This window comes from Pogoniulus pusillus, unplaced genomic scaffold (genome assembly GCF_015220805.1).
Source record: "Pogoniulus pusillus isolate bPogPus1 unplaced genomic scaffold, bPogPus1.pri scaffold_58_arrow_ctg1, whole genome shotgun sequence".
Classification (NCBI taxonomy): Eukaryota; Metazoa; Chordata; class Aves; order Piciformes; family Lybiidae; genus Pogoniulus; species Pogoniulus pusillus.
This window is the reverse complement of record NW_026974711.1, coordinates 169,687-189,656: the sequence shown is the minus strand read 5'-3', so window position 1 is coordinate 189,656 and position 19,970 is coordinate 169,687. Positions and strand designations below refer to the sequence as shown.

The 19,970-nt window shown below is 66.0% G+C and overlaps 2 protein-coding genes across 5 annotated transcripts; one reads left to right on the top strand and one right to left on the bottom strand.

Moving 5' to 3' along the window:
* Positions 1-78: 78 nt before the first annotated feature.
* FMNL3 (formin like 3) lies at positions 79-16,049 on the bottom strand. Of its 4 annotated transcripts, none has more exons than XM_064141605.1 (27): positions 15,848-16,048; positions 13,434-13,517; positions 13,269-13,349; positions 13,080-13,156; positions 11,611-11,694; positions 11,185-11,337; positions 10,126-10,234; positions 9,963-10,039; positions 9,778-9,871; positions 9,205-9,279; positions 8,988-9,098; positions 8,729-8,878; positions 8,501-8,602; positions 8,141-8,381; positions 7,921-7,989; positions 7,186-7,310; positions 6,863-7,065; positions 5,732-5,966; positions 3,902-3,970; positions 3,523-3,603; positions 3,277-3,406; positions 3,025-3,185; positions 2,604-2,705; positions 2,398-2,487; positions 2,185-2,296; positions 1,958-2,056; positions 79-478 (listed from the first exon to the last, which is right to left on the bottom strand). In XM_064141605.1, the coding sequence occupies exons 1-26, from the start codon at positions 15,992-15,994 to the stop codon at positions 1,965-1,967; spliced, it is 3,054 nt and encodes a 1,017-aa protein (XP_063997675.1). In that variant the 5' UTR covers positions 15,995-16,048; the 3' UTR covers positions 79-478; positions 1,958-1,964. The 4 variants fall into 4 exon arrangements, with proteins under 4 accessions (XP_063997675.1, XP_063997676.1, XP_063997677.1 ...); XM_064141606.1 differs by having other exon boundaries at positions 8,729-8,875; XM_064141607.1 differs by lacking the exon at positions 1,958-2,056 and having other exon boundaries at positions 15,848-16,049.
* Positions 16,050-16,358: 309 nt separating this feature from the next.
* Positions 16,359-19,813, top strand: TMBIM6 (transmembrane BAX inhibitor motif containing 6). Its single transcript, XM_064141617.1, has 10 exons — positions 16,359-16,468; positions 18,059-18,162; positions 18,264-18,372; positions 18,493-18,613; positions 18,745-18,793; positions 18,872-18,969; positions 19,112-19,191; positions 19,282-19,382; positions 19,478-19,550; positions 19,644-19,813. The coding sequence occupies exons 2-10, from the start codon at positions 18,107-18,109 to the stop codon at positions 19,665-19,667; spliced, it is 711 nt and encodes a 236-aa protein (XP_063997687.1). The 5' UTR covers positions 16,359-16,468; positions 18,059-18,106; the 3' UTR covers positions 19,668-19,813.
* The last annotated feature ends 157 nt before the right edge of the window (positions 19,814-19,970 follow it).

Genomic DNA, 19,970 nt, shown 5'->3' with positions numbered 1-19,970 from the left:
GGTGGCAAAGTCGGGGGGGGGGTCTTCAAATGCCCATCCCTCCCCTTCCTCCCCCTCCCCAAGCAAGCAGAGGCCACGTAAAAGACTTCATATATTTCACATGTACAAAAAGGTCACTGGGATGGGGGTGGGGGGTCCAAGGGGGGGGTTCTGAGGTGGGGGTGGGCACCATCCTGCCCCCACCCCTGCCCCCCCCCCCCCCCGGCCTGGCTTTGGTCCCTTCTTTTGGCAATTAGTGTTCACATCAGTGGTCAAAGTGACGAGCGCGGGGCTGGGGGGGGGGGGGCTGTGGTGGTGACCCCCATGGGGACCCCAATAAGGAGGGGACCCCCCCCATGGGTCAGCCACTGGCACTGCCACACCCCCCCCACACTGCAGCCAGAAGCAGGATGTGGTGGTCCCTGCTGTGGGCAGGCTGGGATGGGGGGGGACAGACCCTGGGGTCCTTCCCCTGGCTACAGCCGGATCCACCTGCGGGCTGCAAGGGGCAGGGTCAGGGCACAGTGAGCCTGGGGGGGGCGGCCCTGGGTGAGCTCCCCCCAGCCCAGCGGGCAAGGCCAGGCCCTTGGGCACCCAGTGGGACCCAGTACTGCACTGGGACACTGCACTGGGATCCCACACTGGCACCCAGTACTGCACTGCGACCAAATACTGCACTGGGACCCTACACTAGCACCCAGTACTGCACTGGGACACTGCACTGGGATCCCACACTAGCACCCAGTACTGCACTGGGACACTGCACTGGGACCCTGCCCTGGAACACTGCACTGGGATCCCACACTGGCACCCAGTACTGCACTGAGACCCTGCACTGGGACCCTGCAATGGGATCCAGTACTGCACCAAGACCTTGTCCTGGAATCCAGTACTGCACTGGGACTCCATACTGGGATCCAGCACTACACTGGGAACCTCACTCTGGGATCCCAGTACCAGAGCCCTGTGCTGGGATCCAGTGCTGCACTGGGATGCTGTGCTGGTACCCAATACTGTGCCAGGATCCCGTTCTGGGATCCAGCACTGCACTGGGGTCCTGCACTGCAGCAAGGGCTTCGTGCCAGGGATCCAGCCTTGCACTGGCATCCAGTGGCAGGATCCTGTGCTAGGCTCCAGTGTTCCACCAGGATTCAGTGCTGGGATCCTGTCCCAGGACTCTGTGCTGGGCACCACTACTGCACTGGGATCCAGTGCCAGGACTCTGTGCTGGGCACCACTACTGCACTGGGATCCAGTACCAGGACTCTGTGCTGGGCACCACTACTGCACTGGGATCCAGTGCCAGGACTCTGTGCTGGGCACCACTACTGCACTGGGATCCAGTACCAGGACTCTGTGCTGGGCACCACTACTGCACTGGGATCCAGTGCCAGGACTCTGTGCTGGGCTCCACTACTGCACTGGGATCCAGTACCAGGACTCTGTGCTGGGCACCACTACTGCACTGGGATCCAGTACCAGGACTCTGTGCTGGGCACCACTACTGCGCTGGGATCCAGTGCCAGGACTCTGTGCTGGGCACCACTACTGCACTGGGATCCAGTATTGGGATCCAGTACCAGGACTCTGTGCTGGGCACTTCTATCGAACTGGGATCCAGTCCCAAGTTTCTGTGCTGGGCACCACTGTTGCACTGGGATCCAGCACTGGGATCCAGTGCCAGGACTCTGTGCTGAGCACCACTATTGCACTGGGATCCACTACCAAGATCCAGTGGCAGGATTCTGTCCCAGGAATCTCTGCTGAGCAGCAATGTGATCCAGTGCCAGGATCCAGTGCCAGGATCCTGCTCTGCTCCCCAGCTCTGGGGGGGGGGGTGGGTGCTGGGCACCCAGCAGTGACAGCATGCGGGGAGAGGGGGGCAGGGGGCGTGCAGGAGGGGGCATGCAGGGCTGAGAGGGGATGTGAGGGGATCCCAGGGGATCCCGTGGGGGGGGATCCCGGCATGCAGCGGTACCTGGGGGCTAACAGCTGGACTCGTCGTGGTGGGAGGGGTCGCAGAAGAAGCGGGAGCCCCGCTTGGCAGTGCGGGCAGTGAAGGGCACGCTCTTCAGCGCTGCAAGGGGGCACGGGCAGGGGGGCACGGGGGGCACAGGGACAACGTCAGCCCCCACCCGCGGGTGGCACCCAGGCGCCTGGGCAGGGGTGGAGCAGGGGAGGGGGAGTGGGGGGGTGGGATGGTACCGGTGATGATGTCCTCGATGGTGCCATCCTTGCCCTCGTAGACCGGGCGGTGATCCTTGGCTTGGCGGCGCCGCAGCTCCGCGATCAGCTCCTGCTGCTGCCACTTGTTGCGCTGCGAGGGAGCGGAGTCGGGGAAAAGGAGCCCAGGTTGGGGACGCTGTGGGTGTCCCCTTGCCTGCCCCACCTCGCCCCTGTGTGCCCACCCGTGCCCACCTTCTCCTGCTTCTTAGCCTCCTGCGCCAGCAGCTTCTCTCGCATCACCTCCTCCTGCTTCTTCCGCGTCTCGTTCTCCTGCTCCGCATCCTGCCGAGGGGAGGGGACAGTGAAAGGGGACAGACACCCCCCTCACCCCCCCAACCCACACACCACCCAGCAGCAGTGCCACCAGGCCCCTGCGTGTGCCCTGCTGCCCATCTCACCTTGTAGGAGCGGATGAACCGGACAAAGACCGGGAAGAAGACAGAGGGAGGAGTGGTCTTGGGGCTCTCCCCGAAGTACCTCACCACGGTGTTGTAGGCGTCCTGGAACAGGTCCCCACATTGCAGCAGGGTGGAAGGGATCCCCCCGAGGGTCACTTTGGCCAATCCCCACCCCCCACACACACACCCCCTGCAGGCAGCAGGGACACCCCCAGCTAGGGCAGGCTGCCCAGGGCCACAGCAAGGCTGAGCTTGGATGGCTCCAGGGGTGAGACCTCAGAGCCGCATCCCCGAGGTAAGGCTGGGGGCGGTCGCCAACGTCCCACCTCTGGCACCGGTGGCCTCCGGGCACCAAGGGCGTGCAAAGCCAGGTGTGGAGGAGGAGGAGCAGGAGGAGCACGCCAGGAAGCCTGGGGCTCACCTCAGCTGTCCGTGCGTCCTTCTGCAGCCTCTCCAGCTTGCCCTCGCTGTTGGCCAGGAAGGTCCTGAGGACGCTGTGCTCATGCAGGCTGCACTCCCTCCGCAGCAGCTCCATGCCCCTGCCCAGCTCCTTCACGTCCAGCAGCACATTCTCCAGGGACACTGAAGGCACAAGGGGGGCAAAGGCTCAGGGGGCCCGCGGCTGCAGAGAGGCAGCTCTGCCTGGCACGGGTGCAGGGGGCAGGGTGGGCACCTGCGGCTGCCTTCTCCACGAAGTGCAGCTCCTGCCAGAAGGTTGCCAGCTCAGGGTACTTCTCCCTCACGGTCAGCGCGATGAAGTGCAGCAGAGTCAGCTTCCTGTCCGTGGACTTCGTGTCCAGCAGCTGCAGGGGAGGGGGGGGGTTGGGCTGTCAGGGCTGTGGCATGGGACACCCCCCCCCTACACACACACACCCCCTGCCAGGAGCCCAACACGGTGCCAGGGTTCAGGAGTGCCCACCAGGTCCAGGCTCTGCAGTTTGAAGCCGTAGACAGCCCCACGCTTGCTGCTGTTCATGTAGTTGCCCAGTGCCAGGATGATCTGCAGGGGGAGGGGAGGCAGGGAGGAGTCAGACCACCCCCTCACAGCTGCTCCTCCCCAGACCCTCTTCTCCAGACCCTTCCCCAGCTTCATTGCCCTCCTCTAGCCCTGTTCCACCCCCTCCATGTCCACTTGGAGCGAGGACCCCAAGATTCAAGGTGCAGCCTCCCCAGTGCCCATCTCAGGGGCACGATCCCTGCCCGGGCTCCTGATGCCCAGGTTGTTGGTGCCCTTCTTGGCCACCCAACCAACACCCCCTCAAGGTCCCTCCTCCACTGAAGCACCTTCCCACACTCACCTCCAACATCTGCTTCAGCTTCTGGGATGACTTAACCGAGGCTGAGGCAGCAATGATGGCATTGAGTTGCTGCAGTGGGGGGGACACACAAGAATCACAGAATCAATTAAGCAGCTTGGAAAAGACCTCTGAGATCATCGAGTCCAATCTATCACCTAATCCTTCTAATTAATTAACCCCTGCACTAATTGCCCCAGCCAGCCTCCTCTTAAGCACCTTCAGGGATGGGCACTCCACCACCTTCCCTGGGCAACCCATTCCAATGCCAATCACTCTCTCTGCCAAGAACTAACATCCAGCCTGAACCTCCCCTGCCACAGCTTGAGGCTGTGTCCTCTTGTTCTGGCCCTGCCTGCCTGGCAGCAGAGCCCAACCCCACCTGGCTACAGCCTCCCTGCAGGCAGCTGCAGGCAGCAATGAGCTCTGCCCTGAGCCTCCTCTGCTGCAGGCTGCACCCCCCCAGCTCCCTCAGCCTCTCCTCACAGGGCTGTGCCCCCTCATCAGCCTTGGTGCCCTTCTCTGGGCACCTTCCAGCACCTCAACATCTCTCTGCAATGGAGGAGCCCAGAACTGGGCACAGCACTCAAGGTGTGCCCTGAGCAGTGCTGAGCACAGGAGCAGAAGAACCTCCCTGCTCCTTCTGGCCACACTGCTCCTGATCAAGGCCAGCTGAAGGCTTGGGCTGCTTTGAAAGCAGGCCCTGGGGGTGGGGGTTGTGTGGGTGGGGAGGGGGCTCCTATGTGACTCTCCCTGTGTGCTGCCAGGCACTGAACACAGCACTCAAGGTGTGGCCTGAGCAGTGCTGAGCACAGGGGCAGAAGGACTTCCCTGCTCCTGCTGGCCACACTCTTCCTGACCCAGGCCAGGATGCCCACCTGGGCACACTGCTGACTCCTGTCCAGCTGCTGCCAACCAGCACCCCTGGGTCCCTAACCAGTGCTGAGCACAGGGGCAGAAGGACAGCAGGGGTGACCAGCAGGGGCAGAGAGGTGACCAGCAGGGGCAGGGAGGTGCTCATGCCCCTGTACTCAGCACTGCTGAGACCACACCTCAAGTGCTGTGCCCAGTTTGGGTCACCACAGCACAGGAGGGACACTGAGGTGCTGGAGCTGGTGCAAAGAAGGGTGATGAGGCTGGGGAGAGGTCATGACCTATGAGGAGCATCTGAGGGAGCTGGGGGTGTTTAGTCTGGAGAAGAGCAAGCTGAGAGGGGACCCCTGTGCCCCAACCAGCACCCAGCACCATGTCTGGGCACCCCTACACTTCCACCAGCACACTGCCCTCTACAACTACCTAAAAGGAGGCTGTAGTGAGGCTGGAGCTGGTCTCTTCTCCCCAGATACTAAAGGCAGGACAAGGGGAAATGGCCTCAAGCTGCACCAGGGGAGGCTGAGCTTGGCTGTTGGGAGGAAGTTCTTTCCTGAGCAGGTGCTCAGGCACTGGCACAGGCTGCCCAGGGAGGTGCTGGAGTCACCATCCCCGGAGGTATTTAAGGAGAGAGTGGATGTGGTGCTTGAGGCTATGGTCTGGTGATGAAGGCTGCTGGGATGAAGGTTGGAGTGGCTGATCCTGGAGGTCCTTTCCAACCACAGCCATTCAGAGCGCTCAGAAGTTGTGCTGAGGGCTTTGGGTTAGTCAAGGACTTGTCAGTGTGAGACTGCATGATCAGACTCGAGGAGCTTGGAGAGCCTTCTCCAAGCTAAGAAGTTGTGGGCGTGGGGAATCTGTGCCCATCAGCTCAGCCTAACCCAAGCAGGGAGAGCTCAACCGAAGCACAGAGCCTGGGTACCCTCCCCGGGGGTGCCAGCCTCGCTCTGCCCAGCCACCTACCGGCGTCAGCATCTGGATGTTGTCGGCGAAGTTGCCGAGGAAGGCCATGATGGCCATGCGCTGGGGCAGCCTCTCCACCTTGCTGAAGTGCAGCATGAAGCGATCCTCGGCCGCCAGCTCCTCCAGCGGCTTCCGCTCCCGCTCGTACTGCCGCAGCGCCTTCGCCTCCGCCTCCGTCGGCACGAACCGCATCAGGCACTCCACGAAGTCCACCGGCAGCGTCGCCAGGTCGAACCTGTCCCCACCCCCAACCGCGGGCACCTCGCTCGACCGGCTCCATCCATAGAGGCAACCCATCCACCCCCCCCCCACACCGCGCCGTACCACCCACAGCCCTCCAGGCAGCACCCTGCAGCCTGCTTGGGCATCCTTCCTGGACCCCAGCCAGCACCCACACACATCTCCCCCCGGCTCCAGCCAGCACCCAGCACCCAGTACCCTGCCTGGGCACCTCTGCACTCCAACCATCACCCTGCCCCCAGCCTGGGCACCTCTGCACTCCCACCATCACCCTGCCCCCAGCCTGGGCACCTCTGCACTCCCACCATCACCCTGCCCCCCGCCTGGGCACCTCTACCCTCCAACCAGACCTTCTGCACCCCCAATCAGCACCCTGCCCCCTGCGTGGGCACCTCTGCACTCCCACAAGCAACCAGCACCCTGCCTGGGCACCCCTGTGCCCCAACCAGCACCCAGCACCATGTCTGGGCACCCCTGCACTCCCACCAGCACCCTGCCCCCTGCCTGGGCACCTCTGCACTCCAACCAGACCTTCTGCACCCCCAACCAGCACCCTGCCCCCCGCCTGGGCACCTCTGCCCTCCAACCAGACCTTCTGCACCCCCAACCATCACCCTGCCCCCCGCCTGGGCACCTCTGCACTCCAAACAGACCTTCTGCACCCCCAGCCAGCACCCTGCCCCCTGCCTGGGCACCCCTGCACCCCAATCACACCTCCTGCACCCCCAACCAGCACCATGCCCCCCTACTTGGGCACCTCTGCACTCCCAACCAGCACCCTGCACCCCCACCAGCCCCTGCACACCCTTGCCAGGGTCCCCTCTTCACTCCATCGAGCCCCACCACCACCACCACCACCACCAGCTGCCCCCCCAGGACAGGGGCACCCACGTGTGGATGGCCCTGCAGATCTCCTCGGTGCCACGGCCAGCCTTGCGCAGGGTGATGGCCAGGTTCTTGGCACGGTTGGCCTCCAGCAGGGTCACTTTGTTTGCCACCTTCTGTGCCGCCTTGCTCTTGGCACAGACGAGGTCCAGGGCTGGGCCCTGAGCCTTGGTCTTGAAGAGCTCCTCGAAGCGTTCCAGGTCCAGGTCCTGGTGGGACAAGGTTGGCGGGGGGGGGTGGGGGTGGGGGTGTTATGTGTGGGGCACACACACACACAGAGGTGGGCAGCAGCCACCTGGGCACTCATGCCAGGGGGGTTTTGGGCTGACCTCCAGCACCCTCTCGTCGTCCAGCTCGCTGAACACTGTCCCACTGATCTGGTTGGGCTTCAGAGCTGTCCAGTTGAAGACAGGCAGACGGAACTTGGTCTTGATGGGCTTCTTGATCCGGATGGCTGCCAGGGAGAGGTGGGCACAGGAGGGTTTAGCCCTCCCCACCCCCAGCCGGGGCAGAGCCACCCAGCCAGTGCCCGCCCTCAGCCGCCCGAGCCCTGTGCGGCTCTCGCCAGGCTGGCACTGTGCCCTCGGTGAGCTTCGACCCTGTGCTCTGGTCCCCAACAACCCCTGCTGTGCCCACAGGACTCAGGTCCTCCCTGTCCCCATGCCCTCCCTGCCCTGACGTCCTCTGTCCCCACAGTCCCCATGGTGCCCATGCCCTCCCTGCCCTCATACCCTCCTTGCCCCCACATTCCCCATACCCTCCCTGCCCTCACGCCCTCCTTGCCCCCACAGTCCCTATGGTGCCCATGCCCTCCCTGTCCCCACAGTCCCTGTGCCCTTCTTGCCCCCGCGGTCCCCATGCCCTCCCTGTCCCCACGGTGCCCATGCCCTCCCTGTCCCCACGGTGCCCACGCCCTCCCTGTCCCCACAGTCCCTGTGCTCTCCTTGCCCCCACAGTCTCCATGCCTTCTCTGCCCTCATGCCCTCCCTGTCCCCATGTCCTCCCTGCCCCCAGGGTCCTTGTGCCCTCCCTGCCCCCGCGGTGCCCATGCCCTTCCCACCTACCCGAGAGCCCGACAGTGAGGGCGATGGAGGGCGAAGCCCCGGGCAGAGGAGGGGCCGGGGGGCACTTGCCTGGGAAGGGAGGAGAAGCTGAGCCTGTGCCCCACCGCGGGGGCAGCCCAACTCTGGGGAGCTGCCAGCCTGAGGAGTGGCACAGCACCAGCGACAGGCAGCCTAGGTCTGGAGCCCTCCTCACCCCCCCCAACCCTGGGCATGGACTCACCTGGGAGCGGAGGTGCAGGAGGTGGCAGCGGGGGCGGGGGAGGGGGCGGAGGGGGTGCAGCCTCCACGGGGGGTGGGATAGGGACCCGCAGGGTCTCTTCGAGGGGCTCGGGCTGGGGGGGGGTCTCGCTGCCCGTAGCGGGGGGGGGCTCGGAGCCGTAGTGCCGGCGGAAGGCTTCGTCCTTCTCCTTGATCACCCTCCGCAGGGTGTGCAGCTGCTGGCTCCGGTGCTCGCAGGTCTCCTGGGGGGACAGCAAGTGCCAAGCTGGGGGGGGGGGGTGGGGAGGGTCGAGACCCTGCTCCGCTCTCCTCAGCGCATCCCACCGCAGCTCCACCCCCCCCTCACCACACCCACACACACCTTGACCACCTCCAGCTCCTTCTCCCGCTGCAGCAGCTGCTTCTCCAGCTCTGCCACCCGCATCATGTTCTCGTTCTCCAGGTCCAGCAGCTTCTCCGTTAGCTGCGGGGGAGGGTGGGCACAGGGAGGGCAGGGTAGGTGCGGCTGTGACAACAGCTTGGGCACACCCACACCCCCCCCTCCCCGTGGCATCCCCGGGGAGCTGCCAGGGGCTCCTCACTGACGTACATGGGACAAGTGCTCCTCCAGCTCCTCCACCTTCTCCAGGGCCACGTTCTTGGTCTCGGCATCCTCCAGCAGCCCTCCCACGTCGAAGACGTTGTCCAGGTAAGCCTGGATCTGCACCTGCAGCTTCTCACTCTCCGTGTGCCTCGACTTCTGTGGGCACCAGAAGTGGGGTGGGAAGGGAAGCATCAGGGATGAGGGCACCCCCCAAGGAGTGCCCACACACACATAGCACCTCAAGCCCTCTGTACCCACCCCTTACCTGCAGGAACTCCTCCAGCCCCAGCTTGGTGAACTCGTACTGGAGATGGACTCGGAAGTTCATATCCTCCACCGAGTGCACCACGATGTTGATGAACTGCATGCAGGCGACCTGTGGGCAAGGCTGGCATCACTGAGAGGGCTCCCTCAGCCTTCACCCCAGCACCCTCTGCCATCCCAAAGGCTCCTTCCCCTCGCCCAGGACTGAATGTCCCAACCATGAAGTCGATGCTGCTGTCCTCGTTGCGGAAGTAGTCCATGAGGCGCTCGAAGCGATGCTTCTCCTTGCAGACCTGAGTGGGTGGTGGGCATGGGGGTTAACATGGCATGGGCACCCCCCTCCCCCAACAGCCACTGACCCCCTCCCACGCTGGGCTCCAGTCCCCTAATCCCAGCCTGGCTTTGGTGTTTCCCTGGTTTTAGAGATCCATAGAATGGGTTGGGTTGGGAGGGAGCTTCAAGATCATCCAGTGCCAACCTCTGCCCATGGGCAGGGACCTCTCCCACCAGCCCAGGGGGGTTGGGTTGGAACGGGTCTTGAAGATCATGGCTTGGCACTGGATGATCTTCAAGCTTCCACCAGCCCAGGTTGCTCAAGGCCTCCTCCAGCCTGGCATTGAACACCTCTAGGGAAGGGGCATCCACAGTCTCCCTGGGCAACCAGTGCCAGTGTCTGCCCACCCTCACTCTCAACAGTTTCTTCCTCTTCCCCAGCCTGAATCTCCTCTCCTCATGCTTCAACCCATTCTCCCCCTGCCCATTTCTGCTGCCCCCATCCCCACCCATGGTACCTCCTTGAAGTTGTCGAAGGCTGCCAGGATGATCTCGTGGCCACCCCTCACCAGGCACACAGCTGCCAGCAGCTCCAGCACCAGCGCCTTGGTCCTGTGCCAGAGGTTCAGCACCATCAGCAGTGCCAGCTGCCACCAGGGACCTCCCCCCTACCCAAAACCAGACCCTCCCCTCCCCCCTTTACCTTGGGTTCTTGTTATTGAGGCTCAGGGCGATCTCGTTGACCGCATGGGGATGGGACATGACCAGGTTGAAGCCATACTGCAAGGACAGGGTGGGCACGGCTTCAGCGGTGCCAACGCAGCGTTGGCACCGGCGTGTGCCCCCCTTGGAGGGGGTGGCAGTACCTGGTAGTTCATGATGGCCCGGAGGCACATGATGCAGAGGTGGACGTCGTCCTTCTGGCTCACCAGGCGTGAGTTCTTCAGCGCCCTGCGGCTGGGCAAGGTGCCATAGCTGGGGGAGGGGAGGAGGGCACACAGGGCGCTGGTGAGCGGGACCCTGGCACCACTGGTGCTGCACCGCCAGCGCTCACCCGGGTGGGAACTGTCGCCGTGGGACCAGGGTGGGGACAGCAGAGGGACAGCGTTGGGCTTTGGAGAGAAGACAGAAGCGGCCGGAGGGCGACAGGGACAGAGGCTGGCGGAGACGCGAGCGGAGGCACCGGCGAGTGCCAGGCCGGCAGCGGGCAGCCCGTACTTACCCGGCGGGCGAGCGGCGAGGCGGGCGCAGAGAAGAGAGAGAGAGAGCAGCCAGAGAAGGGGGGCCCCGGCCCTGGAAGCAAAGACGGGGCAACGTTACCCCGGGGCACAAGGGCAGAGCCAGAGCGAGGGCGAGCGGGGGGGGGTGGGTGGGCAGCGCGGCCGCGGCGGGCAGAAGAAAGGGCAGGTGGCGCGGGCAAGGGTGGCATCGGCAGCGCTGAGCCGCTGCGGGGGGGCAGGGCATGGCAGAGCACACAAGGCAGCGCAGGATGCAGCACGCGTGGCACTGCCACACCCTGGGCGAGGCCCATGGATGCTTAGGGCACGGCACAGGGCAGCGGCACACAAGATGCTGCAAGCACCACGGATGCGCCAGTGCCTGGCACGGGGCAGGACGGTGCATGGCACAGCACACAGCGTGGCAGGCTGGCACTCGGCACAGGGTGTGATGGTACACGGCATGGCACACGCCGTGAGAGGATGGTGCTTGGCACAAAGCACGATAGTGCATGGCCTGTCTGGACTGTGCCTGGCACTGGGCACAGGAGGCTGGCACACACCACGGAAGGATGGTGCTTGGCACAGGTCACGATGCTACACGGCATGGCACACATCATGGCAGGCAAAACAGCAGGTGGCACCCAGCAAGCATCAGCTGGCGCCGTCGGAGCGGGGCAGCTGCTGGGCACGGCGGCGGGTACGTACCGTAGGGCAGTCTGGCGGGCAGAGCGGGCGAGGCTGCTGGCGAAGGGGGCGGGCAGGGCACTGGGGTGCTGCAGATCCTCGATGGACCTGCTCCAGGCGCGCAGCTTCTCCAGCGCTCCGTCCTCACCGCCTTCCAGCCCCTCAAAGTCCAACCTGAGTGGGACAGGCGGCGCGGTGGGCAGGGGGCAACACAGCTTGGGCACAGAGCGGCGCAGCCACCGCGGCAAGCGCGGCAAAGCGGCGGCAGTCGGGCAGCGGCGCGGCAGGGAGGAGCTGCAAAGGTGGCTCTGGGACGACCCTTCCCAACCTTCGGGACCCTTCCCCACCCAACAGGCAGGTTCCCACGTGTGGGAAGCGGTAGCCGAGGGAGCTGCCATGGGGTACCAGCACCCTCCCCGTGCCAAGGACGCTCAGCACTCTACTCACATGACAGCGCACTGGGCGAAGCTCAGGTAGTTCACCAGCACGTCCAGACCCTTGTTCTCATCGTTGAGGAACTCACGTACCCACCTAGGGCACCAAGTACCCATCAGAACCCGCAGCGACCCGGGACATCTCACCCTGGCATGATTCCCCCCTCTCCACCATGGGGATCCTCTGCCTGGCACAGGCAGGGCTGAGCGGTCCCAGCGCCCTGGCAGCCGTTGCAGCCCCTCTGCTATCACCGCTGCCAGCACCAGGGCAGCTTTATCTGCCGCCTGCAGGGAGGGCTCAGCACCAGGCGGGAAGCTGAGCTGGGCGCTAAGGCTGTGCCCTCGTCCTCAGCCCTGAGCGCCCCTGGCAGGGTGGCATTCAAGGTGCCCTGCACCACCCCCACCCCCCCTCCGCGGGAGGGCTTTAGGGTGCATGAGGTAGGGGATATACACTAGGAGGAGCCCCCACAGTGGCACTTAGAGCACAAGGGGGAGGCTGCTCGGCTTTCGGGGTGCCCACGCCTGTGTGTAGCCACTGCCCATACCCCCTGGCCGTACCCCCTGCCCGCAGCGCTGCAGCAGGCAGCAGCAAGAGCCGGCGGAGGCGGGAGGGGAGGCGGGGAGGGGGGGGGGATGGCCGCGGCCGCCCCTTTCCTGCCGCCGCCGCCAGCCCCTAGCCCCAGCCCAGTTTCCTGTCTCCAGCTGCTGCTATTTTCGGGCGGCGGCTGGGGAAGAACCGATCGGGGAAGGGAAAAGAACCGAACGGCCGCGGCGGGGCCAGCGGCGGGGCAAAGCGTGTGGGCACGGTCACGCTGCCAGCCCCCCGCAACGGTGACCACCGCGGCGATGTCGCCGTCCCCTCCTGCCAGCCCCCTGAGGGCTCTGGCGAAGCCCCTCGAACAAAACGAGGAAGGCTCGAGGTTGGCACCGTGTGAGAGGATGGCACCGAGCCCTCCGGTGCCGGGAGGAGCCCGGGGAGGATCCCGGCTGTGCTGATCCACGCAAGACGGTAGCGCCAGGGCCACCCGCCCCGCGGTATCCGCCCCGGGGACCTGCCCTCTGGCAGCTCCGGTCCGCAGCTCGGCCAGGGCAGGAACCGGCACAGTTCCTGCAGCGCCTCCGACTTCCCCTGCAGCTGCGATGGGGATGGTGCTGAGACCTCACCCCCGCACCACACTCCAGGACCCCACAACCCCCTCCTCGGGATGCCACAACCTCCACACCCCTCCAGGACCCCACAACTACCCCCCGGACCCCACAACTCCCTCACAACACCGCCAGGACCCTGCAACCTGCCCTGGACCCCACAGCTTCCCCATCCCCAGGATTCCACAACCCCCCCAGGACCCCACAACCTCCCTAGGACTCCACAACTCCCCCCAGGACCCCACAACCCCCTCCAGGACCTCCAGAACCACCTCCAGGACCCCAAAACCCCCACTCAGGACCCCACAACCGCCCCCCTAAGGACCCCACGCTCACCCGATGTGGTTTGTCCTCAGGCTGATCTCCAGCTCCCGCAGGACCTTGGTAGATTCCTGCACCCTTCTCCTGAACTTCTGGGGGGCAGAATAAAGCTGAGCTTGGACCCCCCCTCAGCACCCTACACCCCCCCCCCCCCTCCTCTCAGCCCCTCTGGAGCCCACTCCTCAGCCCTCCTCTGCCCCTCACCTTCCGTGTGACTCCCGGCTCCAGGAAGCTGTGCAGTTTCTGGATGTAGGCATGGGGAGGACTCTTCACCTGGAATCGCTCCTGGCGGGCACAAGGGGGTGTTGGTGGCACTGGCACAACAGCACAACATCCCCACCCCCACCCTGGGCTCCTTTAGACCCCCACCTGGTCGCAGATGAGGTCCCACTTCTTCTCGTTGTCGTACTGGCGCAGCAGCCGAGCTTTGTCCGGGGGCAGGTTCATGGAGCTCTGGAGGCAGAGGAGGGAATGCCACCCTGGAGGACATGGGGGCACTGTGCCCATCTGAGGGCACTTGTCCCCATGACACACCCTGGGTCTCCCTCTGGGACACTCAGCCCCGTGGCACAGCCAGAGTCGCCCCCTCTCCCCCCTCCCCACCGAGGGCTCTTGGACCACGGCATAGGCAGAGCCCCTGGCACTGGGAAGCCCTGGTGGCACATAAGTGGCACGGGGACAGCAGTGCCACCAGGACCACGTGCCAGCTGTCGGCATCACCAAATCTGCCCAGAACCACCGCATCCTTCCTGTCTGTACCCATTTCCTCACTGGCAAACCGCAGCCTCCGCTCTCCAACCGCGGCGCGGGGCCTGGCGGCAGTGCCCGGCTGGCTGGCACAGGGGGGCACTCTCACGGGGGACTTAAGGGACTGCTCAGACCCTGGTACCGCCGAGGACACAAAGGGGATGCCACCACGGAACCCAAGAACGCCAAAGGCTGTAGGCTTGGAAGTGCCCCAATGAGTGATGGCACCCTGCTGGGTGATGCCAGCCTGGTGGCAAGGTGGCAAGGCCGTTAGCAGGAGCTGGCCACCGCTACAACTGGGAGGTGCCAGTGCTCCACCCAGCCCGTGGCACCTAAAATTAGCCCTTCCTTGCTCATCCTGACCTGGTGGTGCCGCAGGGCACCAGGGCAGAGCCTGGCAGGGACCAGGGGCTCCAGGGAGACAACGATGGCAGTGCCATAGCGACATCACCGCTGGGATAAGGTCCCCCCAAAAACCTGCCCTGGGGACCAGGACGGTGCCACCCTGCCCACGGCACCAGGGCTACTTGCACACTGTGGCCAACGACCCCCAACCCCCCCCACCCCGCCCCGGGGACCCCTCGAGAACGGAGTTGGGAGAGGTGTGGGGGCACAAGGAGGCCCCGGGCAGGGACGGAGGGCACCGGGGGGGCTTTGAAGCGCTGCCGCTCTCACCGGCGTTCCCGCCGCTCGGCTTCCTGCCTTTGTGGCGGGAGTGGGGCCGCTCCCGGTCGGGCACTTCCTCTGCCACCGCCCCGCACCGGGGACCCCCCACCCTGGCTGCTCCGGGATTCGGTCGCGTGTGTCGTCCTCCCCCCCCCCCCGACCCCCGCTAAACCCCCGGGAATGGAGGCTACCGGGGCTGGGGGGCCGTCTGCGGGGGCCACCCCAGGACACGATGACATAAACTTCTCTCCCCGCCGGGACGGTACCGGGCGACAGCGACGTCGGTAGGGGGATGAGGGGGAGGATTTAGGGGAACCCCCCCGGTGCCGCCACCCCCAGAATCCTCCATTACGTCCCCCCCTCCCCCTACACACACACCGGCGTCGGCGTAGCCCAGGCAGGATGAGTCGTCGCCCCCCCGTCACCGGCCCCGCGGGGACCGGCAGCCGCATCCGCCCGGCGTGGGACGGAGCGACGGGCAACGGCTCCGCGGGCGGGTGCCCCCCGGTACCCCCCGGTTCCAGCTCCCAGAGCCCCGAGGGACCACACTCGGTATTTCCTGCCTAGACACAGCTTCCACCAGACTACCGCCGCCACCGAGACGGCGGGACCGGCTGTCGGGGACCGTGTGTCACGGACGTCACTCGGCCATGGTGTGTTTACACCACCCCCCCCCCCTCCGCCAGCCTCACACCGGCACCGAGGATGGGCCACGAGCCAGGAACCGGCGGGACGTGGTGGCTACCATCGGTGGTACCGATGGCACCAGGGACATGGCTACTGGGACGGGGTCGCCGTCAACCCACAGCCCCGCTACTGCGGTGGCACCACAGCCTTGCCCGGTGACCGTGGCGGGATGGCCACCGCCCCAGCCTTGAAGGCGGACTGGGAACCACACCGGGAACCCACGGGGACCCCCCCGGCCTGGGGGACCCGCACCCAGCCCCCTTGCGCCACCTCGATGGGACTTTCCCAGCTCAAAAAGTCCCCAAGGTCCCACCGGTGGCACCGGGAGTGGCGTCATCCCCCCGGGGCTCTCCCGAACAGGGCTTCAGGCAGAGCTGCTCCCCCGCCCTGTGGCCACTGCCCCATCCTCCCGGCGCCGATGTCGTTCCTGCCGGTGCTCGCCCGCCCGCTGGCTCCTCAGCCGAGACGCGGGGAGGGGAACGCGGCCGCGGGGCGCGTCCGGCCCGGGAGGGCGTCCCAGGAGGGGGTCCCCATTAGGGGCGGACCGAGAGGGCGCAGCAGGAGCCAGAGGAGGGGCGGCAGGAGCAGGGAAGGAGCACAGAGAAAGCGCACCGGGGAGGGTACATCGGGAACCGGAGGGGCGCAGCGGACGGCGGGGGCCGCGGCGGGGGTCGGTGTCTCACCAGCACCAAGGCGAAGCGCTCCTCCAGCTCGCAGGGCTCCGGCATCGGCATCTTGCCCGGAGCGAGCAGCCCGGGCCCCCCCGGGGCCGCTACTGCACCCGGGCCCCGGGGCAGCGCCTCCCCGTCCGCGCTCTCCACGTTCCCCATCCCCGGCCCAGGCACCGGGGGGCGGCGGGGGAGGCTCAGCCCGTCGCGTCCGGCCGCCGCCGCCACCGCCTCCCGGCCCCGCCCCGCCCCGCCCGGCCCCGCCCCGTCCCGACGGGCCGCCTGCAGCTCCGCGATCGCACCGCCAGGGGGAGCCCAAGGGCGGCCAGGCGGCGGAACCACCAGGGGGCGCCCAAAAGACCAGGGGCTATCGGAAGATGCCCATTGGCCTGGCCAAGGCTACGGCAGCCAATGGGCGTCGTGCTTCTGTGCGGGGGAGTGCGATCCTGGCCAATGGCGGCGCTCGGGCGCGGCCGGCAGCCAATGGAAGATAGCGACAGGCGGTCCGGGTAGTGGCGGCGGGCCAATAGGACAAAAGGAAAGGCGGGTCTCCGCCGCACGCTGGCCAATGGGAGCCGGGGGCGGGGCAGAGGGGGGACCGTTCGAGGCCTAGCACCGACGGCGGACGCGGCGCAGGTGAGGGGAGCGCAACCGCGCGGGGGGGTCCGGTCCCGCCGGGGGGTTCCCGCTGCCCTCCGGTGCCCTGGCAGCGGCCGTGGCCCTGGGCAGTTCCTGCCGCGCCGCAGGGGCTCGCCCCGGGGAGCTCGTCCGTCTCCTGCCCCCACCCCCCCCCGCCCCATTCCCCCCCAAACTAGGCCTCGCTCCGGGGGGGCCCGAACCGGCTCTGGTGCCCCCTCCGGGCTCCATCCCGGGAGGGCTCGGGCGGCTTCTGCCCCCCGACGTGGGGCCAGGCTGACTCTTGCCCCGCATCAGGGTTCAGCCAGGAAGGACTTGGCCTGGGCATCTCCTGCCCCCCTCCCCGGGCCTCGCTGCCGGGGGGGAGGTGAACGCAGCTGCGGTGCCCCCCCGGGGGGCTCCGTTTAGTGCCGGGGGCGGGGGGGGGGAGGTCTCCTCGGAGGTGCCCGCAGGCGAAGCGAGTTGTCGGTGGTGGGCGCAGGGCAGGGCCGGGGCCAGGGCTGGGTGCAGGCGTCGGTGGGTAAAGGTCGCCCAGCGGCTCCGGTCACGGTTACCTATTGAGGGCAGCGCCCAGCAGCCGCCCTGGGGCCACCGACCAGGCGGAACCCAAACGGTGCCAGGCTCGGGGCAGGCGCTGGCGGCAGGGAGGTTGTGCCTGCCTGGCAGGGCTGCTGCCCAGGCTCTGGCACAGGAGACCCAGGCCCTTTTAGCGAGTCGGGACCCGCCTGGCATCGCCGTGGGGACGCCAGGCCCTGGCTGACGAAGGCTGCTGGCAGCACCACTCACCGTGCCAGGAGGAGGCTGCCACACACCTCCGCGGCCACCACACCCCGCGCCGAGGCAGCTTCCCCATTCCCTTGTGCAACCCTCGGCCGGGCCGTGGGGCAGCAAAACTTCCCCCTTCTGCCTTGCCCTGAGCTGTGGGGCCATGCCAGGTGGTCCCTGTTGGCAAGGGTGGCACCAAGCCCGTGATAACGAAGCTACCACTGTGCCAGTGCAAAACCAGCACAGCCCTGGCTAAGGGCAGCAGGCACAGGGATCTGTGCCGGTGTGACACAGGAGGAGACTCCCACCCCAGGCCCCTCACCCTCCAGTGGGCTGGCCAGTTGGCAGCCCCGTGCCCTGTGCCCCCTCAGGCCCTGTCTGTTGCTCGGGGGCAGGCAGCTTTTGCCTCTTGCTGGGCCGGTTGAGCTCCTGCAGGTGCCAGGGTAAACAGCACCAGCCGAGCCGGCCGGGCAGGGGGCTGGCAGAGGGGCTGGAGCTGGAAGGGCTGAGAAAGAGGAGGAGGAGAAGGAGGAGGAGAAGGAAGAAGCCCTGCAGGGAGCACGGCGCTGCCAGAGCCTCCTCTGGGGACGTCATTACGGGCACTAATGGCAGCCTGGCACTAATGGTAGCCTGGCACAAAGACGCTTCCCAGCTGCCGGCAGCGCTCCCGCCGGGTCGGAGCCTCCCCCGGGGCCAGCCCAGGGCTCGCAACAGCCTGCAAGGCTTGCACCAGCTGGGCAAGAAGGGCTCTGGAGCCTGAAGCAGCTTTTGGTGCCTGCTGCCTGCTCTGTTGTGCCCCTGACCCCCGCACCTCTCCTCCTGCAGCGACCCCTCTGCAGTGTGCCCAGTGGGGCCCCCTCCCAGCCTGGCACCATGAACGTCTTCAACCGGAACATCAACTACGATGCCCTCTTCAAGTTCTCTCACATGTGAGTAGCAGCACCCGGAGCAGGTTGGGCTTGGAGTCATGCCCAGGCTGTGCCAGCCTCACCACCCAGCCTCACTGCTTCCCTATCTCCCTCACCCACAGCTCAGCCTCCACCCAGGAGCACCTCAAGAGGGTCTATGCCAGCTTTGCCCTCTGCATGTTCGTGGCAGCCGCAGGGGCTTATGTCAATGTGGTGACTCACTTCTTCCAGGTAGGTGACCTCTGGGGCATTGTGGGTGGGTGGGTGGGTGAGTGGCTCCTGTGCTGATCCACCCCCACCTCGTCTGCCTGGCACTGTGCCCTTACCTGCTTCTTGCCCCCCACCTCCCAGTTCAGCCTCCTGACTGGCCTGGGCGCGCTGGCACTGATGATCTGGCTGACTGCCACCCCGCACAGCCGGGAGACAGAGCAGAAGAGGCTGGGCATGCTGGTGGGCTTTGCCTTCCTGACGGGTAGGTGGGCACCAGGGACCCCTCCCCAACTCAGCCCCGTGCCCTGCAGGACCCTGAGCCCTGAGGAGGGCAGGGTCAAAGGCTCCCAACTACCCCCTAATGGTTCCTGTGGCTTTCTGCTCTCCTTGCAGGCATCAACCTTGGCCCCCTCCTGGAAATGTGCATCTCCATCAACCCCAGGTAGGAGTGTGCCCACTCCCCAGCTGCCCACCCCCACACCCCCCCCAAGCCCTGCTCACTTTTTCCCCTCTCTCCTAGCATCATCCCCACTGCCTTCCTGGGCACTGCCACCATCTTCGCCTGCTTCTCGCTGAGTGCCCTCTATGCCAGGCGCCGCAGCTTCCTCTACCTGGGAGGTAAAGAGGGGCCAGGGTGTGGACTCTGGAGGAGGGGGCTTAAGGGCTCTCCTGGAGGGGGTTGGGGGCTCCCCACATGGGATACCACCCCCCTTACAATCAGGCTGAGGCCAGGCCTCAACTCCCTGCCCTCTCCCTGCAGGTTTCCTGCTCTCCGGCCTCACCCTGATGCTTCTCTCCTCCCTGGTCAACGCCTTTGTGAGATCCACCTGGCTCTTCACAGTGAGTGCCAGGGCAGACAGACAGACAGCAGCTGGCACTGGTGGCACAGGCCTGAGCCCTGTCTAACATCTCCTTTCCTCCCCCTCCCAGGCCAACCTCTACGTGGGGCTGATGATCATGTGTGGCTTTGTGCTCTTCGACACTCAGCTCATCATCGAGAAGGCAGAGAGTGGGGACAAGGATTACATCTGGTGGGTGCTGGGCACAGGGGGGATGTGGCACAGGCCACAGGGCAGCATCACAGGGCCTCCCCCCCCACCTTGAGCTTGTCCTTCCACCTTCCCAGGCACTGTGTTGATCTCTTCCTCGACTTCGTGGACATCTTCCGGGAGCTGCTGATGATCCTGGGCATGTCTGAGGTGGGTGAGGGTGCCCCTGAGCGTGGCACAAACTTGCCCTCCAGGGTTGGGCACAGGGCTGGCAGTGACTCAACTACCTCTCTCCTCTTGCAGAAAAAGAAGAAGGAGAAGAAGTGAAGCAGCTCCAGGCTGAGGTGGAGCTGTCCCTGCCGGTCCCCACCCCCTGTCCCTTTCCCTTCTCCCGGTTCATTAAAGGGGTTGAGCTCTGCTGCTGAGGAGCAGCAGCCCAGAGGCTTCCTCCCCGCGTGGGGTTTGCTCTTTTAGCTTTGTTTGGTCGTTTTCTAACCCAGTCTGCAGCTTCTGATGGAGTTTGGCTCCTTCCTTCCCTCCCTCCTTCCTTCCCCCACCCCAAAAGAGCCTGAGTCCCTAGTGGGGGAGGTTTCCCCTATCCCTTTGGGGTTGTTCCCCTATCCCTGGAGA